The sequence below is a fragment of the Salmo salar genome, chromosome ssa17 (assembly GCF_905237065.1).
Source record: "Salmo salar chromosome ssa17, Ssal_v3.1, whole genome shotgun sequence".
NCBI classification, from domain to species: Eukaryota; Metazoa; Chordata; class Actinopteri; order Salmoniformes; family Salmonidae; genus Salmo; species Salmo salar.
Genome location: NC_059458.1, coordinates 29,539,870 through 29,561,469, shown reverse-complemented (window position 1 = coordinate 29,561,469; position 21,600 = coordinate 29,539,870). Strand labels below are relative to the sequence as shown.

Here is a 21,600-nt window from a genome sequence, read left to right as displayed (position 1 = left end):
GTCACACTACTCATTCTGATCATTCAGAATTTCCCACAGTGCACATTGCCGACTTCTATAGCTACATCCCAAATGGCATCCTTTCCCCCCAAAGTAGTGCACTATTTGGGGAATAGTTTCATTTGTCACGTAGATGTTTAAGCTGCCTTTTCTCAGTGGCTGAGAACTGTGATTAGGCAGCCTGTTTTGAATCGATGTCAACATTTCCAATACAGTCCTGGGGTGTTGGTGTGTTGAATAGTCCGGTCTAGACCGAGGATGAGTCACACACGATCCAAAATGCCCGCAGGTAAGGAACGACTGGGAGATGTAAACACTAGCTGGCCAGCTTTTTTTCCCTGTCACGTTTTATACAGCCAGGCAGACAGACAAGTGAAAAGGAAGAACACACACCTAGGTCCATGTGAAAAACACTTCTTCATCAATTAAACACTTCTTCAATCGACTCATCACATCAATCAAACTAGGAAATATTCATGTCATGTAGCCTATTGACCAATCTGAATAACGTCCCTGGTCTGGTGTTCTGGGGTTAAGGTGGGCATTACCTGAAGTACAGCCCTGACATCAGACTGACTGCTCACTTTGGACAATGTTATGCTATAGCCATCTTCTTTACAAGAACACCAAAGCATTAGGGACACGAAGTAATGTAGCTATATTAGCGTTCAAAAGTTTAAGGTCACTTAGAAATGTCCTTGTTTTCCATGAAAACATACATGAAATGAGTTGCAAAATGAATAGGAAATATAGTCAAGACGTTGACAATGTTATAAATAATGATTTTTTAAAATTGAAATAATAATTGTGTCCTTCAAACTTTGCTTTTGTCAAAGAATCCTCCATTTGCAGCATTTACAGCCTTGCAGACCTTTTGGCATTCTAGTTGTCAATTTGTTGAGGAAATCTGAAGAGATTTCACCCCATGCTTCATCAAGCACCTCCCACAAGTTGGATTGGCTTGATGAGCACTTCTTACGTACCATACAATCAAGCTGCTCCCACAACAGCTCAATAGGGTTGAGATCCGGTGACTGTGCTGGCCACTCCATTATAGAAAGAATACCAGCTGACTGCTTCTTCCCTAAATAGTTATTGCATAGTTTGGAGCTGTGCTTTGGGTCATTGTCCTGCTGTAGGAGGAAATTGGTTCCAACTAAACGCCGTCCACAGGGTATGGCATGGTGTTGCAAAATGGAGTGATAGCCTTCCTTCTTCAAGATCCCTTTTACCCTGTACAAATCTCCCACTTTACCCCCACCAAAGCACCCCCAGACCATCCCATTGCCTCCACCATGCTTGACAGATGTTGTCAAGCACTCCTCCGGCATCTTTTTTTTTTTCTGCCTCTCACGAATGGTCTTTTGTGTGATCTGAACACCTCAAACTTAGACCTTTTTTCCAATCTTTCTCTGTCCCGTGTCTGTGTTCTTTTGCCCATCTTAATTTTTGATTTTTATTGGCCAGTCTGAGATATGGCTTTTTCAATGCAACTATGCCTAGAAGGCCAGCATCCTGGAGTCGCCTCTTCATTGTTGACGTTGAGACTGGTGTTTTGCGGATACTATTTAATGAAGCTGCCAGTTGAGGACTTGTGAAACACCTGTTTCTCAAACTAGACACTCTAATGTACTTGTCCTCTTGCTCAGTTGTGCACCGGGGCCTCCCACCTCTTTCTATTCTGGTTAGAGCCAGTTTGCGCTGTTATGTGAAGGGAGTAGTACACAGCGTTGTAAAAAATCTTCAGTTTCTTGGCAATTTTTTGCATGGAATAGCCTTCATTTCTCAGAACAAGAATAGACATGAGTTTCAGAAGAAATGTCTTTGTTTCTGGCCATTTTGAGCCTGTAAGGCTGATGCTCCAGATACTCAATTAGTCTAAAGAAGGCCAGTTTTATTGCTTCTTTAATCAGGACAACAGTTTTCAGCTGTGCTAACATAATTACAAAAGGGTTTTTAATGATCAATTAGCCTTTTAAAATGATAAACTTGGATTAACTAACACAACGTGCCATTGGAACACAGGAGTGATGGTTGCTGATAATGGGCCTCTGTACGCCTATGTAGATATTCCATAAACAAATTTGCCGTTTCCAGCTACAATAGTAATTTACTACATGAACAATGTCTACACTGTATTTCTGATCAATTTGATGTTGTTTTAATGGACACAAAAAATGTGCTTTTCTTTCAAAAACAAGGACATTTCTAAGTGACCCCAAACTTTTGAACGGTAGTGTACGTATAGATAATGCATTTCTGCCAATTAGGAATCCCCAGCTTCGAATTCAATAAGCTGGAGATGGAATCCACCTCTGTTTCTCTCCATGCCTCAATGCATTAGCTTGTTTCCCCAAGCTGCCAGACACCATTAGAGAACTGCAGAAGGACTGCAGGGTAAACTGGGTGGTGAAAAACACTTCTTTGGCAGCTTCTGTGTTTGTCATTGAGGATCTGACTGTTCCGTTCTGTGAGGCAGGGATGGAATATGTGTGTTGGTGGGAAAATGACATTGATGCATTCTCAACTGGAACAAACTGTTTTATCTCACGGGTTGACTTGTCCAGCCCGGGGAAATGTTTGGTACGTCTTGGGACATCTCACACATCTACAGGGCCTAGTGAAAGTCTACACACCCCTTGCACCTTGTTTTCACATTTTGGGGGACTTTATTTTTTTCCTACAGATCTACACAACCTACTCCAGATTTTTATTTTTTTTATTTTTTTACCCCTTTTTCTCCCCAATTTCGGGATATATAATTGGTAGTTAGTCTTGTCCCATCGCTGCAACTCCTGCACGGACTTGAGAGAGGTTAAGGTCAAGAGCCATGCGTCCTCCGAAACACAACTCCGCCGAACCGCACTGCTTCTTGACACACTGATCGCTTAACCCAGAAGCCAGCTGCACCAGTCGAAGGAAACACCGCTGGCGACCGAAGTCAGAGTGCATGCCCCCGGCTTGAATAAGATTCTACCAACCTCTTATGGAAACATACAGCCATTGTTTTTGTCAAAACTGCTCAAGCTCATTACATTTGGTTGGGAGTCATTGATGGAAGCAATATTCAAATTTTGTCTCAGATTTTCAAGCAAATTTAAGTCAGGATTGAGACCTGACCACTCAGGAACACTCAACACCTATTGGATACATGTGTGTTGACATAAGAGTTGTACAAGGTTGGTAGAATCTTATTCAGTATGATCCACAGCTGTAATGGCTGCCAAAGGTGCTTCCACCAAGTATTAAGTCTGGAGTATGAAGACATATGCAATCCGAGACGAGTGGTGCAGCGGTCTAAGGCACTGCATCTCAGTGCTAGAGGCATCACTACAGACCCTGGTTCGATTCCAGGCTGTATCACAAATGGCTGTGATTGGGAGACCCAAAGGGCAGTGCACAATTGGCCCAGTTTCATTAGGGTTTGGCCGGGGTAGGCCATCATTGTAAATAACAATTTGTTATTAACTGACTTACCTCGTCAAATAAAAATACATTTTATTTTAATGTGCATTAATTAGGAACATTTTCTATAAGTTTCTTTCACTTTGGAAATGTGGAGTAGGTTGTGCAGATCTGTAGGAAAAACATCAATTTTAATCCCCTTTTAGATGTAATTTTAAGGCAGCAGAATGTGAAAGGGGTGTGTAGACTTTCACTAGCGACTGTATGTATCTTTTCCCCTCTTTTTTTTAACAAACACACTCCCATTCCCATTTCATCACTAGGAATCTTATGACATGATAGGGGTATCCCTGAATATTAAAAACTACTCATGGGATATGAGGGACGGTGGATGAAAAATGACTCTCTCGTTTCTAATTTCATAACCTGTCCGATAGATTGATCTAGTGTAGGTACAATGGGCAGTAGGTACGAGGGGTGTGTGTGGTGATTGTCTGTAATTACACATAGAGGAACATTAAGTCTGACAGATACATGGAGGCTGCTTGATGAGGGTGCCCATTTCAATTAAGGACATTAAATGAGAAAACCTTAGAGTAGTTCCCTGCCAGACATAAGCAGAATTAATACACTGCACAGGCTCATTAACTAGCATGTTAATTGCACCCTAATTAACCATTTAGTTATTTGAGTACCCTTTTATCATTTAGTCACAGTCAAAAGGAGAAGAAATGGCAGGTATGTCATCACCTTGGTTACTAACAGTTGTAATTCATCCATCATGGGTCTCAGTGTGAGTCTTGGGTTGAAAGTAGAACAAAATTAATTTCCATTGCCTCAACAAGACAATGGACTGTAACGCCTCCACATTGAATGTGAAATTAAATGAACTGATGAAAGAGTGCATGTAGGCCTACTCCCATATTGATGGTTGATTGGTCAAATAATGAACCTGTCACTGTAAGCAGGGAGAGAACGTGATTAGGAAGAGGAACCAAAATGGCCGCCAAGGTGTGAGCATAGAGATAGATAGAAGACTCATCTTTGTATCTGTGCCATTATGACGTCTGTGACAGTACATTTTCTTCTTCTCGATTGGCTGATCCCTGCTGCTGTCCCGGTTAGACATGACTCCAACAGGGTGCAACCTTTCTTCTATGAAAGAAGAAATCCCCAATGTATTTACAGGGACTAGCCAAGAAAAGAGAGACCACTGGCCAGTGTGATTCTACTATTTATTACACATATTACATTCTTAAATACAAATGATTCACTCAACAGTTCTTGCATAGAGATATTACAATACCAATTTAAAAAAGAATTATGAAACAAACCAGTAACAAAAATAAATCTTTCCTTTTTCCATAATAAAGAACGTCGTCATACTAACATCATAAAATAATAATTTTGAAAACACTTTGTACAGCAAAAAAAAGGAGAGAGAAAGAGAGAGAGAGTACAGTTAGGAATATGGGAGGGGGGCGCTGGTAGAAAAAGGGAATGTTTTTTGAGGTGCTGTTTCACTAAGGATGGTGTACAATACATCTTCATTTACTCTCACACAAAGCAGTGATTTAGTCCCACACAAAGCAGTGATTTACTCCCACACAAAGCAGTGATTTAGTCACACACAAAGCAGTGAAAGCCATTGTTGTATAACCAAGCTCTGATGCACAAAGACAAGTAAACATGAGGTGTAGACTGCAGACATAAAGTAAATGTGAAGTGTTTGTCTGTTTCAGTAGTTCTTTGTGAATGTTTTTACTAACTTACTGATGTGTCTCTGATCACAAACAGGAAACATGATGTGTCTCTGATCACAAACAGGAAACATGATGTGTCTCTGATCACAAACAGGAAACATGATGTGTCTCTGATCACAAACAGGAAACATGATGTGTCTCTGATCACAAACAGGAAACATGATGTGTCTCTGATCACAAACAGGAAACATGATGTGTCTCTGATCACAAACAGGAAACATGATGTGTCTCTGATCACAAACAGGAAACATGATGTGTCTCTGATCACAAACAGGAAACATGATGTGTCTCTGATCACAAACAGGAAACATGATGTGTCTCTGATCACAAACAGGAAACATGATGTGTCTCTGATCACAAACAGGAAACATGATGCGTCTCTGACAGGAAACTGGAAACAGGAAATACATCAACACTGGTGTGTGCATCATGATGTTTCAGGGAGCCGAATTTGGGACGTAACATCCAAAGTTCATGTGGTGGTCAGACAGCTGACATGGTAGTGGGCTTGAAGATGATGACAGAGTGCACAGCAAACACATGTCATACAGTACATCAAGATGCAGTGTATAACTATCCACAACTGTAAAACAATCAAAATGCCTGTCTTTCTGTCACTTTGAAATGTTGTAACAAATTGTAGTGCTGAATTATACCGACTGAAGAGATGAGGTGATGAATTATTTTGTACATTTTACCTCCCTTTTTCTCTACAATTTTGATCTTGTCTCATCACTGCATCTTCCCAACAGGCTTGGGAGGCAAAGGTGGAGTCAGGCATCCTCTGAAACATGACCCGCCTAACAGCGCTCCTTAACACCCGCCAGCTGAACCCGGAAGCCAGCCGCACCAATGTGCGGGGTGACCTGGGTCAGCCTGCAGGCACCCGGCCCGTCACAAGGAGTCGCTAGAGAGCGATGAGGTAAAGCCCCCCCGGCCAAACCCTCCCCTAACCCGGACGATGCTGAGCCAATTGTGCGCCGTCCTATGGGACACCTGGCCACGGCCGGATGTGGCACAACCCGGGAATGAACCCGGGTCTGTAGTAACGCCTCTAGCACTGCGATGCAGGGCCTTAGACTGCAGCGCCACTCGGCAGGCCAGAATGAAGCTTAATTTTGACTCCGCTTTGTATAAACCGCCCCAAAAGGGAACTCTGTTCAAGTACACAGTGAATCTTGTTGTACGATAAAAAAAAAGATGATATCACAATCAACATCTCAGTAATCAACTGGTGGCTAGCATTTACAGAGAAAACCTACATAAGAGCATTTAGTTAAGTTGTTGTCTTGACGGTTTCACCCTGGAATACAGAAAGGTCTGAGCACAGCGAGCTGCCAATGGAGGAAACATTAATCACAGTCCCAACTACTCTAAAACATTTGATGTTGCTTGTTTCTTGCTGTGTTTCCTACAATAAAACGGGTTTTGATTCTGATCAACCACCGTTGTCTGTGCATTTTTGGTCTTTCATGCTGGTTTATTGGAACCAATCAGACACATGGATATTGGACAGTAAGCCTCAAGGGAGAGTGTGGTAAAGGTTTGATATACACAGAACATTATTACCAGGTTCCTCTTTTGGTCTCTTTTATACAAATCATTGAGATGACGTGTGCAATGCATTCAACCTCCCTGCGTGTGTTTGTGCACAGCTAAGCTAGACGGGCCTGGAGGTCTGGGTTGTGTTCATCCAGGAACACTGTAGCAAAAGGTTTTAAAACGTCCATGCGGTACGTTCAGGTGGTAGCTTGTTTCACTCGGATTAATTTCCTCCCTACTGAACATGACCCTGGAGTTTGTATTCCTTGGTATTTGCGAGTAGCAGGACAGGAGGCGGACACTTTCTAGCAAACTAATGCCGGGGCTGGGAATCGGGCCGTGTTGGTCAGTGGGGCAATGTATGTTTGTCTGTCTTCTCGCCAAGTGATGTGTGCGTTTCTGCACCTGCCAATTCTTACACAGTTCAGGGTGAGGAAAGACCACGGTGATGATAATGGTGAAGAGAAGACTACCGATGAAAGTGAATCACACTGCCTGGCTTGTGCTTCCCAGTACCACCTATATGACTGCACAACAATCCCACTGACCAAGTCCTTTCTGGGTGCTAATGCCATGCACAGACAGACAACAGTACATTCACAATAACTCACTCACCCTCCAAAAAACCTTGAACGGTAACAAGAAGAATCCTCCCTCAACATAAAATACATTTCCCACATCCCACCTTGAGTACAAGCATCTCAGCCTATTGAAATGAACTGTAGACATGAGCAGAATTCTGTTAGAAATGCAAGGGGCCGACAAAGTCTCTGTCTGTATGCTTTTGACTCTGGCTCTAGTTTTGTCTTTTGTCTGGTAGTTGCATTCTGTAGTTCTGTAGGGGGTTGGCCAAGTACTCCCATAGACCAATGTATCATTTCAAGCATGTTGAAGAGTTCAGAGGCTTGGTACTTTGATGGCGAGGTGCTGTACAGGATCTGTGCGCTCCGAAATGAATTGTTCTCAGCAAAACATATAGGGAAAGGGAAGAGATTTTAGAAAATAAATTAAGAAACCTGTACACATAATTTACGATATCCTTTGCAGTCTGTGCTTCGGTAGCTGTTTTGCTACTTGTCTTTCGCTTGTGCATATGGCAGTCCACACTAGAACAGTATGTGTCCAAGCCAACGTTTGGTGAGTTTCAAGACTTTCCAGTTCAAGACCGAAGGGTTTACAAATTACATTTTTTACAAAAGTTTTAAAAGTGTCACTGCGCAGCTGTGGAGGGGAACTCAGAGAGGAAACAGAGAGGAGACAGGCAGGAAACAGAGAGGAGACAGAGAGGAGGCAGAGAGGAGACAGGCAGGAGACAGGCAGGAGACAGAGTGGAAACAAAGAGGAGACAGGCAGGAGACAGAGAGGAGACAGAGAGGAGACAGTGAGGAGGCAGAGAGGAGACAGAGAGGAGACAGAGAGGAGACAGAGAGGAGTGCATCTGGAAAATAGGAGTATGAATATTATAGTTCAATGTGATCATCAGTTGTCTGACCAGGGACTGGGTCAATGTCTTCCGGTTGACCTTTGACTCCTTACAAGAGGAGTTTGACTGGGTTGGCTTTGCAAAGTAGTCTTGTCCTGTGGTTATTTGCAGTTGTCCAAACTCTAAGATAACCTTTGAAAGAGCAACAGAAAATGGGACGACATTTCTTTTACTCTTTATACGACACAAGTGTCAGTCGGTATTGTGTTACTGTCTCCAGGCAGAATCCCAATCTGGCAGTATCAGATTTCCAGGACTCGGGTGAGGCAGAGCTGCTTTGGGAACAACATTAGACCAGACTGTCTGTTTGTCTGTCTGTCTGTACACAAACGCCATGATTACGTGCCCAATGCAGCCCCACAGACACTGTCCTTTTGTCTTGCTCTCCCATGTCTTCCAAGGCTGATCCGATCCTTGATCTGATGCAACCAAGCTTTTGATTGAACTCTCTCTCCTCAGTACCCTTTTCAACACAACAGAGACGGGCGTGATGTTCACCTCCATCTTCACCTCTCCTCTTCTCGCTCTCCTCCTCTCCCTCTCTTCTCCCTCCACCTCCTCAGATATGCCTTTTCATGTGTAGTGCCAAGTGATCCGATCGTGAGAAACATCTGCAGAACGGACAGAAATGATGTCGTTAGCTTGTTGCCATGGCAGGAGGAACTATTGTTGAGTCAACAGTCTAACTGCTGCTGTTAGCGAGTCGCTAGTGCGTCAAGGCAATTCTAATGCACATGCAATTAAACATGTATGACTAATTCATAATCAACATTTCAATCAAGATGTTCAACAGGGCCGGTAATGACTGCAGCTGCATTATGAATAGGAATGGAAGCTGCAGATGAATCTGTTGAACCAGTGGTGGAAAAGCAACACTAACAGCGTTTGTTCTACCATTAAGGCACAATTAGTTGAGCTGTCTGCATGTATAAGAAATGCACACAAACAACATCAGAACTAAATTAGTAGAACATATTGAAATTGGACTCATATATTTGTTCGAGACCAAAGTCAACAAAGTAAAACATGAAATCACATTATGTACCAAATATGAATATTTTATTCGATCATATTCCTAACTTTTTCTTCTTTACTTTCCTCATTGCTACAAATAACGACATATTTATGTCTGACTCATACGTCTGGATGAATGGAGATGTTGGACACACAGGTCCCTGTCTGACTCATACGTCTGGATGAATGGAGATGTTGGACACACACAGGTCCCTGTCTGACTCATACGTCTGGATGAATGGAGATGTTGGACACACAGGTCCCTGTCTGACTCATACGTCTGGATGAATGGAGATGTTGGACACACAGGTCCCTGTCTGACTCATACGTCTGGATGAATGGAGATGTTGGACACACAGGTCCCTGTCTGACTCATACGTCTGGATGAATGGAGATGTTGGACACACAGGTCCCTGTCTGACTCATACGTCTGGATGAATGGAGATGTTGGACACACACAGGTCCCTGTCTGACTCATACGTCTGGATGAATGGAGATGTTGGACACACACAGGTCCCTGTCTGACTCATACGTCTGGATGAATGGAGATGTTGGACACACAGGTCCCTGTCTGACTCATACGTCTGGATGAATGGAGATGTTGGACACACACAGGTCCCTGTCTGACTCATACGTCTGGATGAATGGAGATGTTGGACACACAGGTCCCTGTCTGACTCATACGTCTGGATGAATGGAGATGTTGGACACACACAGGTCCCTGTCTGACTCATACGTCTGGATGAATGGAGATGTTGGACACACACAGGTCCCTGTCTGACTCATACGTCTGGATGAATGGAGATGTTGGACACACAGGTCCCTGTCTGACTCATACGTCTGGATGAATGGAGATGTTGGACACACACAGGACAGGGAGGTGAGGTGACACACGGATGAGGTGTTGTTGTGAACATCAACATACTGTATTACTGTACAGCTCCTCAAGCTCCTCTCACGTTGTCATAGTAACATAGTCTCCTATAAAAAAAAAGTATAACCTGAGGGTTCTGAACAGTTGTCATGGTAATATAGGCTCCTATAGACAACAGTATAACCTGAGGGTTCTGAACAGTTGTCATGGTGATTTAGGCTCCTATAGACAACAGTATAACCTGAGGGTTCTGAACAGTTGTCATGGTAATATAGTCTCCTATAGACAACAGTATAACCTGAGGGTTCTGAACAGTTGTCATGGTAATATAGGCTCCTATAGACAACAGTATAACCTGAGGGTTCTGAACAGTTGTCATGGTAATATAGGCTCCTATAGACAACAGTATAACCTGAGGGTTCTGAACAGTTGTCATGGTAATATAGGCTCCTATAGACAACAGTATAACCTGAGGGTTCTGAACAGTTGTCATGGTAATATAGGCTCCTATAGACAGCAGTATAACCTGAGGGTTCTGAACAGTTGTCATGGTGATTTAGGCTCCTATAGACAACAGTATAACCTGAGGGTTCTGAACAGTTGTCATGGTAATATAGTCTCCTATAGACAACAGTATAACCTGAGGGTTCTGAACAGTTGTCATGGTAATATAGTCTCCTATAGACAACAGTATAACCTGAGGGTTCTGAACAGTTGTCATGGTAATATAGGCTCCTATAGACAACAGTATAACCTGAGGGTTCTGAACAGTTGTCATGGTAATATAGGCTCCTATAGACAACAGTATAACCTGAGGGTTCTGAACAGTTGTCATGGTAATATAGGCTCCTATAGACAACAGTATAACCTGAGGGTTCTGAACAGTTGTCATGGTAATATAGTCTCCTATAGACAACAGTATAACCTGAGGGTTCTGAACAGTTGTCATGGTAATATAGTCTCCTATAGACAACAGTATAACCTGAGGGTTCTGAACAGTTGTCATGGTAATATAGGCTCCTATAGACAACAGTATAACCTGAGGGTTCTGAACAGTTGTCATGGTAATATAGGCTCCTATAGACAACAGTATAACCTGAGGGTTCTGAACAGTTGTCATGGTAATATAGGCTCTTATGGACAACAGTATAACCTGAGGTTTCTGAACAGTTGTCATGGTAATATAGGCTCCTATAGACAACAGTATAACCTGAGGTTTCTGAACAGTTGTCATGGTAATATAGGCTCCTATAGACAACAGTATAACCTGAGGGTTCTGAACAGTTGTCATGGTAATATACTCTCCTATAGACAACAGTATAACCTGAGGGTTCTGAACAGTTGTCATGGTAATATACTCTCCTATAGACAACAGTATAACCTGAGGGTTCTGAACAGTTGGACAGTGGATCTGTGTTTGTGTTTTTACTCCGCTTCTGTTGTTTTTCTACACTTCTGTAAGTCTTTACATTTCTTAAGGACTGGAAGACTAGCTCTTGGTGGGCTAAAATACATCCTTATAAAAACCAATCAAACAGGTGGGAGCAGAATGCAAACACATAGGAATCTAGACGGGACCCTGCAATGAATTTCTCAGTAAAGTTCATCTTTGTTGGCTTTTTTTAGGCCTCTTTTAAGGCGTTTAAGTGCTCCCAACATGACGGGTGCCTTTCTGATCTTTATGGTCTGGACCTAACATGACTACTATATGCCCTGTTCTACAGTGTTGCTTACTAGGGCTGGCTGCATCAGTCTGTTAAGTACTGTAACTGCCTTGCCAAACACTGAGCTTGAGTAACGCATGCCTCGCCTTCAGAGTCGATACACTTAACAGGCTTGTGTTGCTGCCTGTGTGTGTGTGTGTGTGTGTGTGTGTGTGTTTGGTGTGTGTGTGGTGTGTGTGTGTGATGCGATTGTGTTTTGACATACCTGTCACAGTGGTCACACTTAAAAGGCTTTGCGCCCGTGTGTTTGCGGTAGTGTCTCGTCAGCTCATCGCTCCGGGCGAACCGCCACTCACAGCCCTCCCATGAGCACTTGTAGGGCTTCTCACCTGAGGACAGAAAAAAACACTCCTGTTTATTACTCATCCACCAATCACACGCATGTTTAACACTTATGCACCAATCATACGGATGGTTATAGCAAGCATCCACCAATCCCACGTATTAGAGCTTGATTATTACCCCTCGGTAAACTGATATAACCATTACAGTTTATGATGAACAGGATCGACGTTGTACAGAACAGCTGCATGGCTACATAAAATCAAACATTAACATTGGGCTCAGTCAACTAGATGGGGGGTATATTCCCATCGTACTGTGTTTCACGTGCAGCTAAGTTGATAGGAGACTTCCATTTAGGAGGGTGTGTGTGTCTGTAGCAGCAGACTGGTCATCTGGCATTTCGGGCAAATGCCAGAAGGGCTGGTCCATTTTTTGCCCATTGGGCCTGTCTGACTTGGGGTTTTTTTGCACAAAATTATAATTTGTCAAATAATGGGCGTCTTAAGGAAAACATGAGCCGCTGTGTTAGAAACGCCATGGCTGATTCTGGTTCCAGTCTGCCCCTGTGTGTGTGTATGTGTGTATGTGTGTGTGTGTGTGTGTGTGTGTGTGTGTGGAGTGTGAGAGAGAGACATGTTAGGTGTGTGTGTGTGTGTGTGTGTGTGTGTGTGTGTGTGAGTGTGAGAGAGAGACATGTTAGGTGTGTGTGTGTGTGTGTGTGTGTGTGTGTGTGTGTGTGTGTGTGTGTGTGTGTGTGTATAGTGTGTTTTCATGGATGCGGAGGGGTTCCCAGTGGTCTCTTATCCTGCTGAACGGGCAGAAATGAAAAGGAGGAGAAGAGGAAGAGGAGAGGGGCAGAGATACTGGTGGGAGGTGTGTGTATGTGCATGTGTGTGATAATTAGGCCAGTGGTGTTGCTTAATGGGAAGTTACTCTATATTTACAATCTGCCAGCTGCCTCCCTCTCTAAGGAGATGTCACACACATCCACCAATCATCCCAACTAGACTGCATAACACAGACATCAGACTAAATACAGTCTCATAGAAACACCAGACTAAATACAGTCTCATAGAGACGCCAGACTAAATACAGTCTCATAGAGACGCCAGACTAAATACAGTCTCATAGAGACGCCAGACTAAATACAGTCTCATAGAAACGAGATAAATACAGCGAAACGCCAGACTAAATACAGTCTCATAGAGACGCCAGCTACCAGAAATCTATGAGACGCCCAGCTAACACCTAAATACAGTCTCATAGAGACGCCAGACTAAATACAGTCTCATTTCATGAGACGCCAGACTACGTCGAGACGCCAGACTAAATACAGTCTCATAGAGACGCCAGACTAAATACAGTCTCATAGAGACGCCAGACTAAATACAGTCTCATAGAGACACCAGCCTAAATACAGTCTCATAGAGACGCCAGCCTAAATACAGTCTCATAGAGACGCCAGCCTAAATACAGTCTCATAGAGACGCCAGACTAAATACAGTCTCATAGAGACTAGAGACTATATAATATAATATAACCTTTATAATATAATATATATACTATAATATAACCTATATAATATAATCTATATACTATAATAGAATTTATATAATATAACCTTTATAATATAATATATATACTATAATATAACCTATATAATATAATCTATATACTATAATAGAATTTATATAATATAACCTTTATAATATAACATATATACTATACTATAACCTATATAATATCATCTATATACTATAATATAACATATAATATAACCTATATAATATATATACTATAATCTATACAATATAATATCATCTATATACTATAATATAACTTATATTATATATCCTATATAATATCATCTATATACTATAATGTAACTGATATAATATAACCTATATAATATATATACTATAACCTATGTAATATCATCTATATACTATAACTTATATAATATAACCTATATCCTATATAATAGGTTGTCTATCCCTGTGGCTCAGTTGGTAGAGCATGGTGTTTGCAACGCCAGGGTTGTGGGTTCGATTCCCATGGGGGGTCGGTACGGAGAAAAAAGAAAAAAAATGTATGAAATGAAATGTATGCATTCACTACTGTAAGTCGCTCTGGATAAGAGCGTCTGCTAAATGACGTAAATGTAAAATAATATATATATAACCTATATAATATCATCTATATACTATAACTTATATATAATATCATCTATATACTATAATATCATCTACATAATATCATCTATATACTATAAAATAACTGATATAATATAACCTATAAAATATATATACTATAATATAACCTATGTAATATCATCTTTATACTATAACTTATATAATATAACCTATATAATATCATCTATATAATATATATATGCTATAATATAACCTATATAATATCATCTATATACTATAACTTATATAATATAACCTATATAATATCATCTATATACTATAACCTATATAATATAAATACTATAATATAACCTATATAATATAATATATATACTATAATAGAACCTATAATAATATAACATATAATATAATCTATATACTATAATATAAACTTATATAATATCACCTATATAATATATACACTATAATATAACTTATATAATATCACCTATATAATATATACACTATAATATAACTTATATAATATCACCTATATAATAGCTCCCCAGTGTGCTTGGATGGTTTAATGAGGCACGGTTTGTAAGAGCAGTTGTCACACGTTTTATATCTCTCTTCAAGAGCTCCATCCAATCCACATAACACTTGCTTCATCAGCTTTCAGAATGCAATTAAGAAAGGAAGGAAGCATTTTGTGGTTTACAGTGCTTTTATAATGACCTGCCTGCTATCTCCCCAACCAAGCTGCTGAAGAACTGAAAAGGTACATTACCATAATAAAGCAAATGGGATGACGTGTGTCAGCAGGTGAAGATGTTTTTAGGGGACTAGCCCCCTCTTCCTCCTTGGGCCAGCCTTCTTTGGTGTTACTCTGATGTTGTCCATAAGGAATTCACTACTCAACAACTTAAAATACCAGAGGCCATTCTTATATTGAGAGGCTAGCTGAGTGGTAGGTAACAGAGGCCATTCTTATCTTTAGAGGCTAGCTTGGTGGTGGGTAACAGAGGTACCAGGTGTGTAACAGAGTACTTATCACTCACATCCAACTCATTCCCCAACACAGGTTCACATTTCCCCTATCCTCCCCTCTCCTCTAGCCCCATCCTCCTCTCCTCTCCTCTAGCCCCATCCTCCCCTCTCCTCTGTCCTTTCCTCTCCTCTAGCCCCATCCTCCCCTCTCCTCTAGCCCCATCCTCCTCTCCTCTCTCCTTTCCTCTCCTCTAGCCCCATCCTCCTCTCTCCTCTAGCCCCATCCTCCTCTCTCCTCTAGCCCCATCCTCCTCTCTCCTCTAGCCCCATCCTCCTCTCTCCTCTAGCCCCATCCTCCTCTCTCCTCTAGCCCCATCCTCCTCTCCTCTCTCCCCATCCTCCTCTCTCCTCTAGCCCCATCCTCCTCTCTCCTCTAGCCCCATCCTCCTCTCTCCTCTAGCCCCATCCTCCTCTCTCCTCTAGCCCCATCCTCCTCTCTCCTCTAGCCCCATCCTCCTCTCTCCTCTAGCCCCATCCTCCTCTCCTCTCTCCTTTCCTCTCCTCTAGCCCATCCTCCTCTCCTCTGTCATTTCCTCTCCTCTAGCCCCATCCTCCCCTCTCGTCTGTTCTTTCCTCTCCTCTGTCCTTTCCTCTCCTCTGTCCTTTCCTCTCCTCTAGCCATATCCTCCCCTCTCATCTCCTCTAGCCTTAAAAACAAGAGGGGCAGATTTAGGTCTGGCCCACTCCCTCCCTCCCTCACACCGGCCAATTATAGTCCTGGGAGGCATGGATGCCTGACTCAGTCTCCTAGCAACGGGGTAAGGGATGAAACACGAGGAGGAGGCAGCTAGTGCAGCTGGCTGGATCTGGCATTGGCAGCACACGCCGCTGTGCCACTAGCCAATTACCACTCACGCTGGCAGAAAAGAATGCAGTTGCCTAGCAACCTGCACTGTAACGCTGTACATTCTTGGTGGGGGTAGGGGGTGTGGTGGTTGTGAGGGGGGAGGCATAGTGGAGAGAGCATCGATACAGGCTGAGACCAGTGCCTAGAGCACAGCATATAACCACTCCAGCTACACACTCCTGCATTGATAGGCTATGGTTGCCTAGCAACTAACACACACACACACACACACACACACACACACACACACACACACACACACACACACACACACACACATACACACACGACCCAGCCTCTCAGGTGCCTGAGTTGTGGTTAACTGCATTTCCTCCATTAGCTGGAGATGGACCGGGGTATCGTGATCTCTGAGGTCATTATGGGGGCACTGGGAAAGCACTTTACAGACCAGTACTACTCACTCCTACACTTTTACTGTTACACTCGTCAATGCTGGCTTCCTTTATATGAGCAGAGAGGGAGAGTGTGTGGGTGTGCGTGCATTGGTGTGAGAGAAAGGGAGAGATGGAGGAGACAGAGAGAGGAGGGGAGGAGGAGGAGGCAGGACAGAGAGAGACGTGTTTTTACTCTTCCTCTCTTCAAAATCGAATTGCACACTTCCTTATCTGTGTTCAAACCTCCATTCATAAAACTCACTGCAGGGACGTGTCATTTCCACAAAGTCTGCTCGATTCCAGCTCTATTGTTCATATCTTCTCTGTCAGTCATTTATGGGAATAACACGTGAAGAAAGGAGGGGTTTGAGTCATGCCCTGATGATTGAACGAGAGGCCCATGGCACTATGTCTCCGACAGATGTTTCTACCTCTCCTCCTCAGTGCTCGGTCACTGTCTCGGTTCTGTCAGTGGCTAAAGTAACTATTTCAGCTAGCTATAACACTGACCCTGCTCTTTTAGAGCCAGCATGTCACTGAACAGTACAGGTGGACTGAGATGTTTCTACCTCTCCTCCTCAGTGCTCGGTCACTGTCTTGGTTCTTTATGTCTCTGAGTGACTAAAACAACTGTTCCAGCTATACTCTCTTCCATGTGTTCCAGCTATACTCTCTTCCATGTGTTCCAGCTATACTCTCTTCCATGTGTTCCAGCTATACTCTCTTCCATGTGTTCCAGCTATACTCTCTTCCATGTGTTCCAGCTATACTCTCTTCCATGTGTTCCAGCTATACTCTCTTCCATGTGTTCCAGCTATACTCTCTTCCATGTGTTCCAGCTATACTCTCTTCCATATGTTCCAGCTATACTCTCTTCCATGTGTTCCAGCTATACTCTCTTCCATGTGTTCCAGCTATACTCTCTTCCATGTGTTCCAGCTATATCCCTCACTCTCTTCCATGTGTTCCAGCTATACTCTCTTCCATGTGTTCCAGCTATATCCCACACTCTCTTCCATGTGTTCCAGCTATCCCTCACTCTCTTCCATGTGTTCCAGCTATATCTCACTCTCTTCCATGTGTTCCAGCTATATCCCTCACTCTCTTCCATGTGTTCCAGCTATATCCCTCACTCTGGAATGGACCCCGACTCTAAATGGGAAGCTAGTGTGGATATTGGAACAGACCTGTTGAGGCTGTAGAACTGACATGGAGCGTTAGAGTCGGGGTCTATTCCATTTCAATTCAGGAAGTGAACTAAAATTCTAATTCAAATTCTCCTCAATGCCTTTCAATAAGAGAACAAAAAAACCAAAAAAATCTGAATTGGTTTGGTTTACTTTTTGAATTGACTGGAATTTAAATGGAATTGACCCCAAACCTGGTTAGCATACAGGTGTTTGAGAAGTGCCAGACTTATCCTATAGAAAGAGTACGTAGAGGGATACGGGGCGGCAGACTAAAATAAACTGGGAAACCACGGCTTATCCAGGTCAATCCATCAATCACGGGGCAGTTAGTCACTCTGCGGACAGTTTCCTGACGGAGGTCTGAGTGGTTTGGGATTGAGATTGAGGAGAGTGAGAATTATGGCCATTTCCCCCTCCGGAAATCTGCTGAGGAAGTAGTGTGGTAACCTTGAGGAGGAATACTGATAGCAGAGTATACTGAGGGTACAGGCAGCGCTGAAGAGTACTGAAGTACTCATTTTGGGTGCTGGTGCCAGGACTCTAAGTTTAGGTGGTAATTCTATTTTAGGGCCAATATTCTATAATTGGAGGAGCCAGTGAGCACTGACCCAGGGTTAGGGTTAGACGAGGAAGAGGATGAAGAGGCTGAGTAGGAGGTAGAGGATGATAAAGAAGATCTGTGGATCTGTTCTGTAATTCATAAATGAGGCTCCGTTCACAGAAAAGACCATGATGAGTACCAGGTATGATTGAAGAGAACCTGAGCTAAAAGTAAGGAACGTGAAACATGGATGGACGAGGGATGTCTAAGAAGGTAATGCATGATGCGTAGTAGTTGTGATGGTGTTGGTCTGTAGAGTCTGTCTGAGAGCTCGCCCTGCCTGTTAACGACTCAGATGATCTACCTCTTTGATAAATGATACTTATGTTTTCAGATTAAGTGACTTTCCCTGGGCAGAAGTGAACATAATTAAGCTTGCCTAGTGCAATGGGATGGAACAGAATAGTCCCAAAAGTGCCGTACATTTGGTATTCAAGGCAGGCTCAATCTGATGCTCAATGTATCTGAAATAAAAACCAATGCTATTTCAACTGTGCTGTAGACTGCAGCGTAGTGCTGATGAGTGTCACCTGTGTGTGTCCTCTGGTGTGCCTTGAGATGGGAGCTCTTGGTGTAGACCTTCCTGCAGCCGTTAAACTGGCAGCGGTGGACCCTCTTCTTGTTCTCAGAGATACCCCCCACGCCCATCACACACGTGCCCCCCTGCTCGCCGTCGCTGTGCCCGCCTGTGGTGTCATGCCTTGTGGGCAGGGGTGGCGCGTTTGTCGCCGCCAGCCTGGCGGCGCTCAGCCCCACCTTCCTCGCCACCAGTTTGAGAGTGAGCGTGCCGTCCGCGGACGCCGTCAGAGTCTGGTGGGGGTCGGGCTTGACCAGGTGGCGTCCCAGCTCCGGGGACGAGGGCGGCGTCAGGGAGGTGACGGCGCTCAACTGGGCTGGGTGTACCCCTCCCCCTCCAGACCCTAACCCCACCCCGTCTCTAAGTTTGGCAGACTTCAAGGCCCCAGAGAGGTGCTTCCGAGAGGGGCAGAGCAGGGGCGGTAGAGGAGGGCTGGGGGGGTCCGGGAGGCTGGGGAGGAGGGGGTCTAGTAGGTCCTCTTCACTGTCCTCCTTCAGGTAGGCCGGGGTGAGCAGGCAGTCAAGCTCCTCGTCAAAGAGGTCCGACAGCCTCTTGGGCTCCGTCTGTAGATAACGCTCCAACTCCAGACATGTCTGAAGGGAGAAGGGAGAGGAGACGGGGTCAACATACACACTCACACATAAACCCTATGTCTTAACACTGATATACAGGTACTTGTATAGTGGTACTGGTATTCCCAGACTGGACTCATAACCTTGGCTGAAGCACATGCTACATAGAATGACTATAGTGCAGATTTCAGTGGAATACTGGAAAACGGTGCTGCTGGTGGTGAACATCCCTGTAAAGCTGGGTGGATATTTCCTGTTCGGATTTGTTCACTAGATCACCTCATTCAATTAAAAAACCCTGACAACTCACATAATTACTACGCCAGTCAGGGCTGGGTGATATGTGGAGCTCTCTCATCAACTGATATAATGGATCCAAGTGAGCAGGCAACTAAGGCAATTGATTGATTAATATTTCACCCCTGATGCCCTCAATTGCCCTTCGTGCCCACCACAGGAGGTTGGTGGCACCTTAATTGGGGAGGATGGGCTCGTGGTAATGACTGGAGCGGAATAGACGGGAATGGTATCAAATACATCAAACACATGGATGCCATTCCATTTGATGCCGTCCTCCCCTCAGCAGCCTCCTGTGGAGCCCACTCCCATACCCTATCATTCTGTATGTCTTTCTGACTGTAACATGTATACAGGTAGATCAGAGAAGACACATCCCTGATTGGCAGATGAGTGACCACCCTGATTAGAAGCACCTGCTGCTCGTCAGTTGTTCACCTGTGTTCCCTCCAAATGCTGTTCTGAATGAAAATGATTTGTACCTACACACTGAAGAAGGCTGCAGAGCCCAAACGTCCCTGATGCAGTGAAAATAAGAAAAAATAGATATATTTTATGCAACATCTTTTTGAGTGCGGACCTATCATACCTTTTTATATACGCGGAGAAAGACTGCTGCAGTATTTTTAGAACCCCAGGGAGGATAGTAGATGGTAGAACCAGCCCCACATTACCAGGCCTGGCAGCTCAGCAGAGATGGCTCATTACACACAGATTGATTACAATGGCTGGAGTGGGGAGAGGAGCCCTGAACCGACTAACCTTTCTCTCTCTCTCTCTTACACACAAGCACAGGTCTCTCTTTATTGAGCACAGATAAGCCATGCGTGCAGTTTTACAACCCTCAGATAGGGGAGAGGACAGATTTATTAAGTCATCAGTCTAGGGATTTCCTTCTGGTTTGGCCGTATGCTAAAATAACGGAATACTCCATCATAAACGCCCAGCATATACCTAGTAGACCAACTCCATCAGACAAAGCCTGGCTCTGGTCAAGAGGGACGTGTTGGGTTGGAGTTGCAGGGACGGTGTTCAGCACAGCAGCGCTCTCCGCACAAAACCATAAAGGCGTTTTGTTTGACGGCAGGGCCCCTCTCTCTCTCTCTCTCTCTCTCTCTCTCTCTCTCTCTCTCTCTCTCTCTCTCTCTTACTCTCTGATAGCTGTGAGTTGTGTTTGGCATGTAGAGGCTAAAGTACTCTGACAGTGGCAATGGGAGAAAACAGCACTGCTGCCGGGCCCTTATACTAACCATTTCAACTGAGCCAGAGGAGAATGACAGACAGCTCCATTATGGAGGTGGAGGAGGTACAGACGACATCCATCTGACAGATGAAGTTCATATATTTATTTATTTCACCTTTACTTAACCAGGTAGGCAAGTTGAGAACAAGTTCTCATTTACAATTGCGACCTGGCCAAGATAAAGCAAAGCAGTTTGACACATACAACAACACAGAGTTACACATGGAGTAAAACAAACATACAGTCAATAATATAGTAGAAAAATAAGTCTATATATAAAGTGAGCAAATGAGGTGAGATAAGGGAGGTAAAGGCAAAAAAAAGGCCATGGTGGCGAAGTAAATACAATATAGCAAGTAAAACACTGGAATAGTAGATTTGCAGCGGAGGAAAGTGCAAAGTAGAAATATAAATAATGGGGTGCAAAGGAGCAAAATAAATAAATAAATAAATACAGTAGAGGAAGAGGTAGTTGTTTGGGCTAGATTATAGATGGGCTATGTACAGGTGCAGTAATCTGTGAGCTGCTCTGACAGCTGGTGCTTAAAGCTAGTGAGGGAGGTAAGTGTTTCCAGTTTTAGAGATTTTTGAGGTTCGTTCCAGTCA

The 21,600-nt window shown here is 43.5% G+C and overlaps 1 protein-coding gene across 1 annotated transcript in view; it reads right to left on the bottom strand.

Annotated features, from left to right (window-relative positions):
* Positions 1-4,623: 4,623 nt before the first annotated feature.
* LOC106574839 (Krueppel-like factor 7) overlaps positions 4,624-21,600 on the bottom strand; it is a 47,950-nt gene continuing 30,973 nt past the window's right edge. The window contains exons 2-4 of the mRNA XM_045699357.1: positions 18,836-19,475; positions 12,011-12,134; positions 4,624-8,804 (exon numbers count right to left, since the gene is read on the bottom strand). Of these exons, the coding sequence (XP_045555313.1) occupies positions 8,753-8,804; positions 12,011-12,134; positions 18,836-19,475 (816 nt within the window). The 3' untranslated portion in view covers positions 4,624-8,752. The remainder of the gene's footprint in view (positions 8,805-12,010; positions 12,135-18,835; positions 19,476-21,600) is intronic.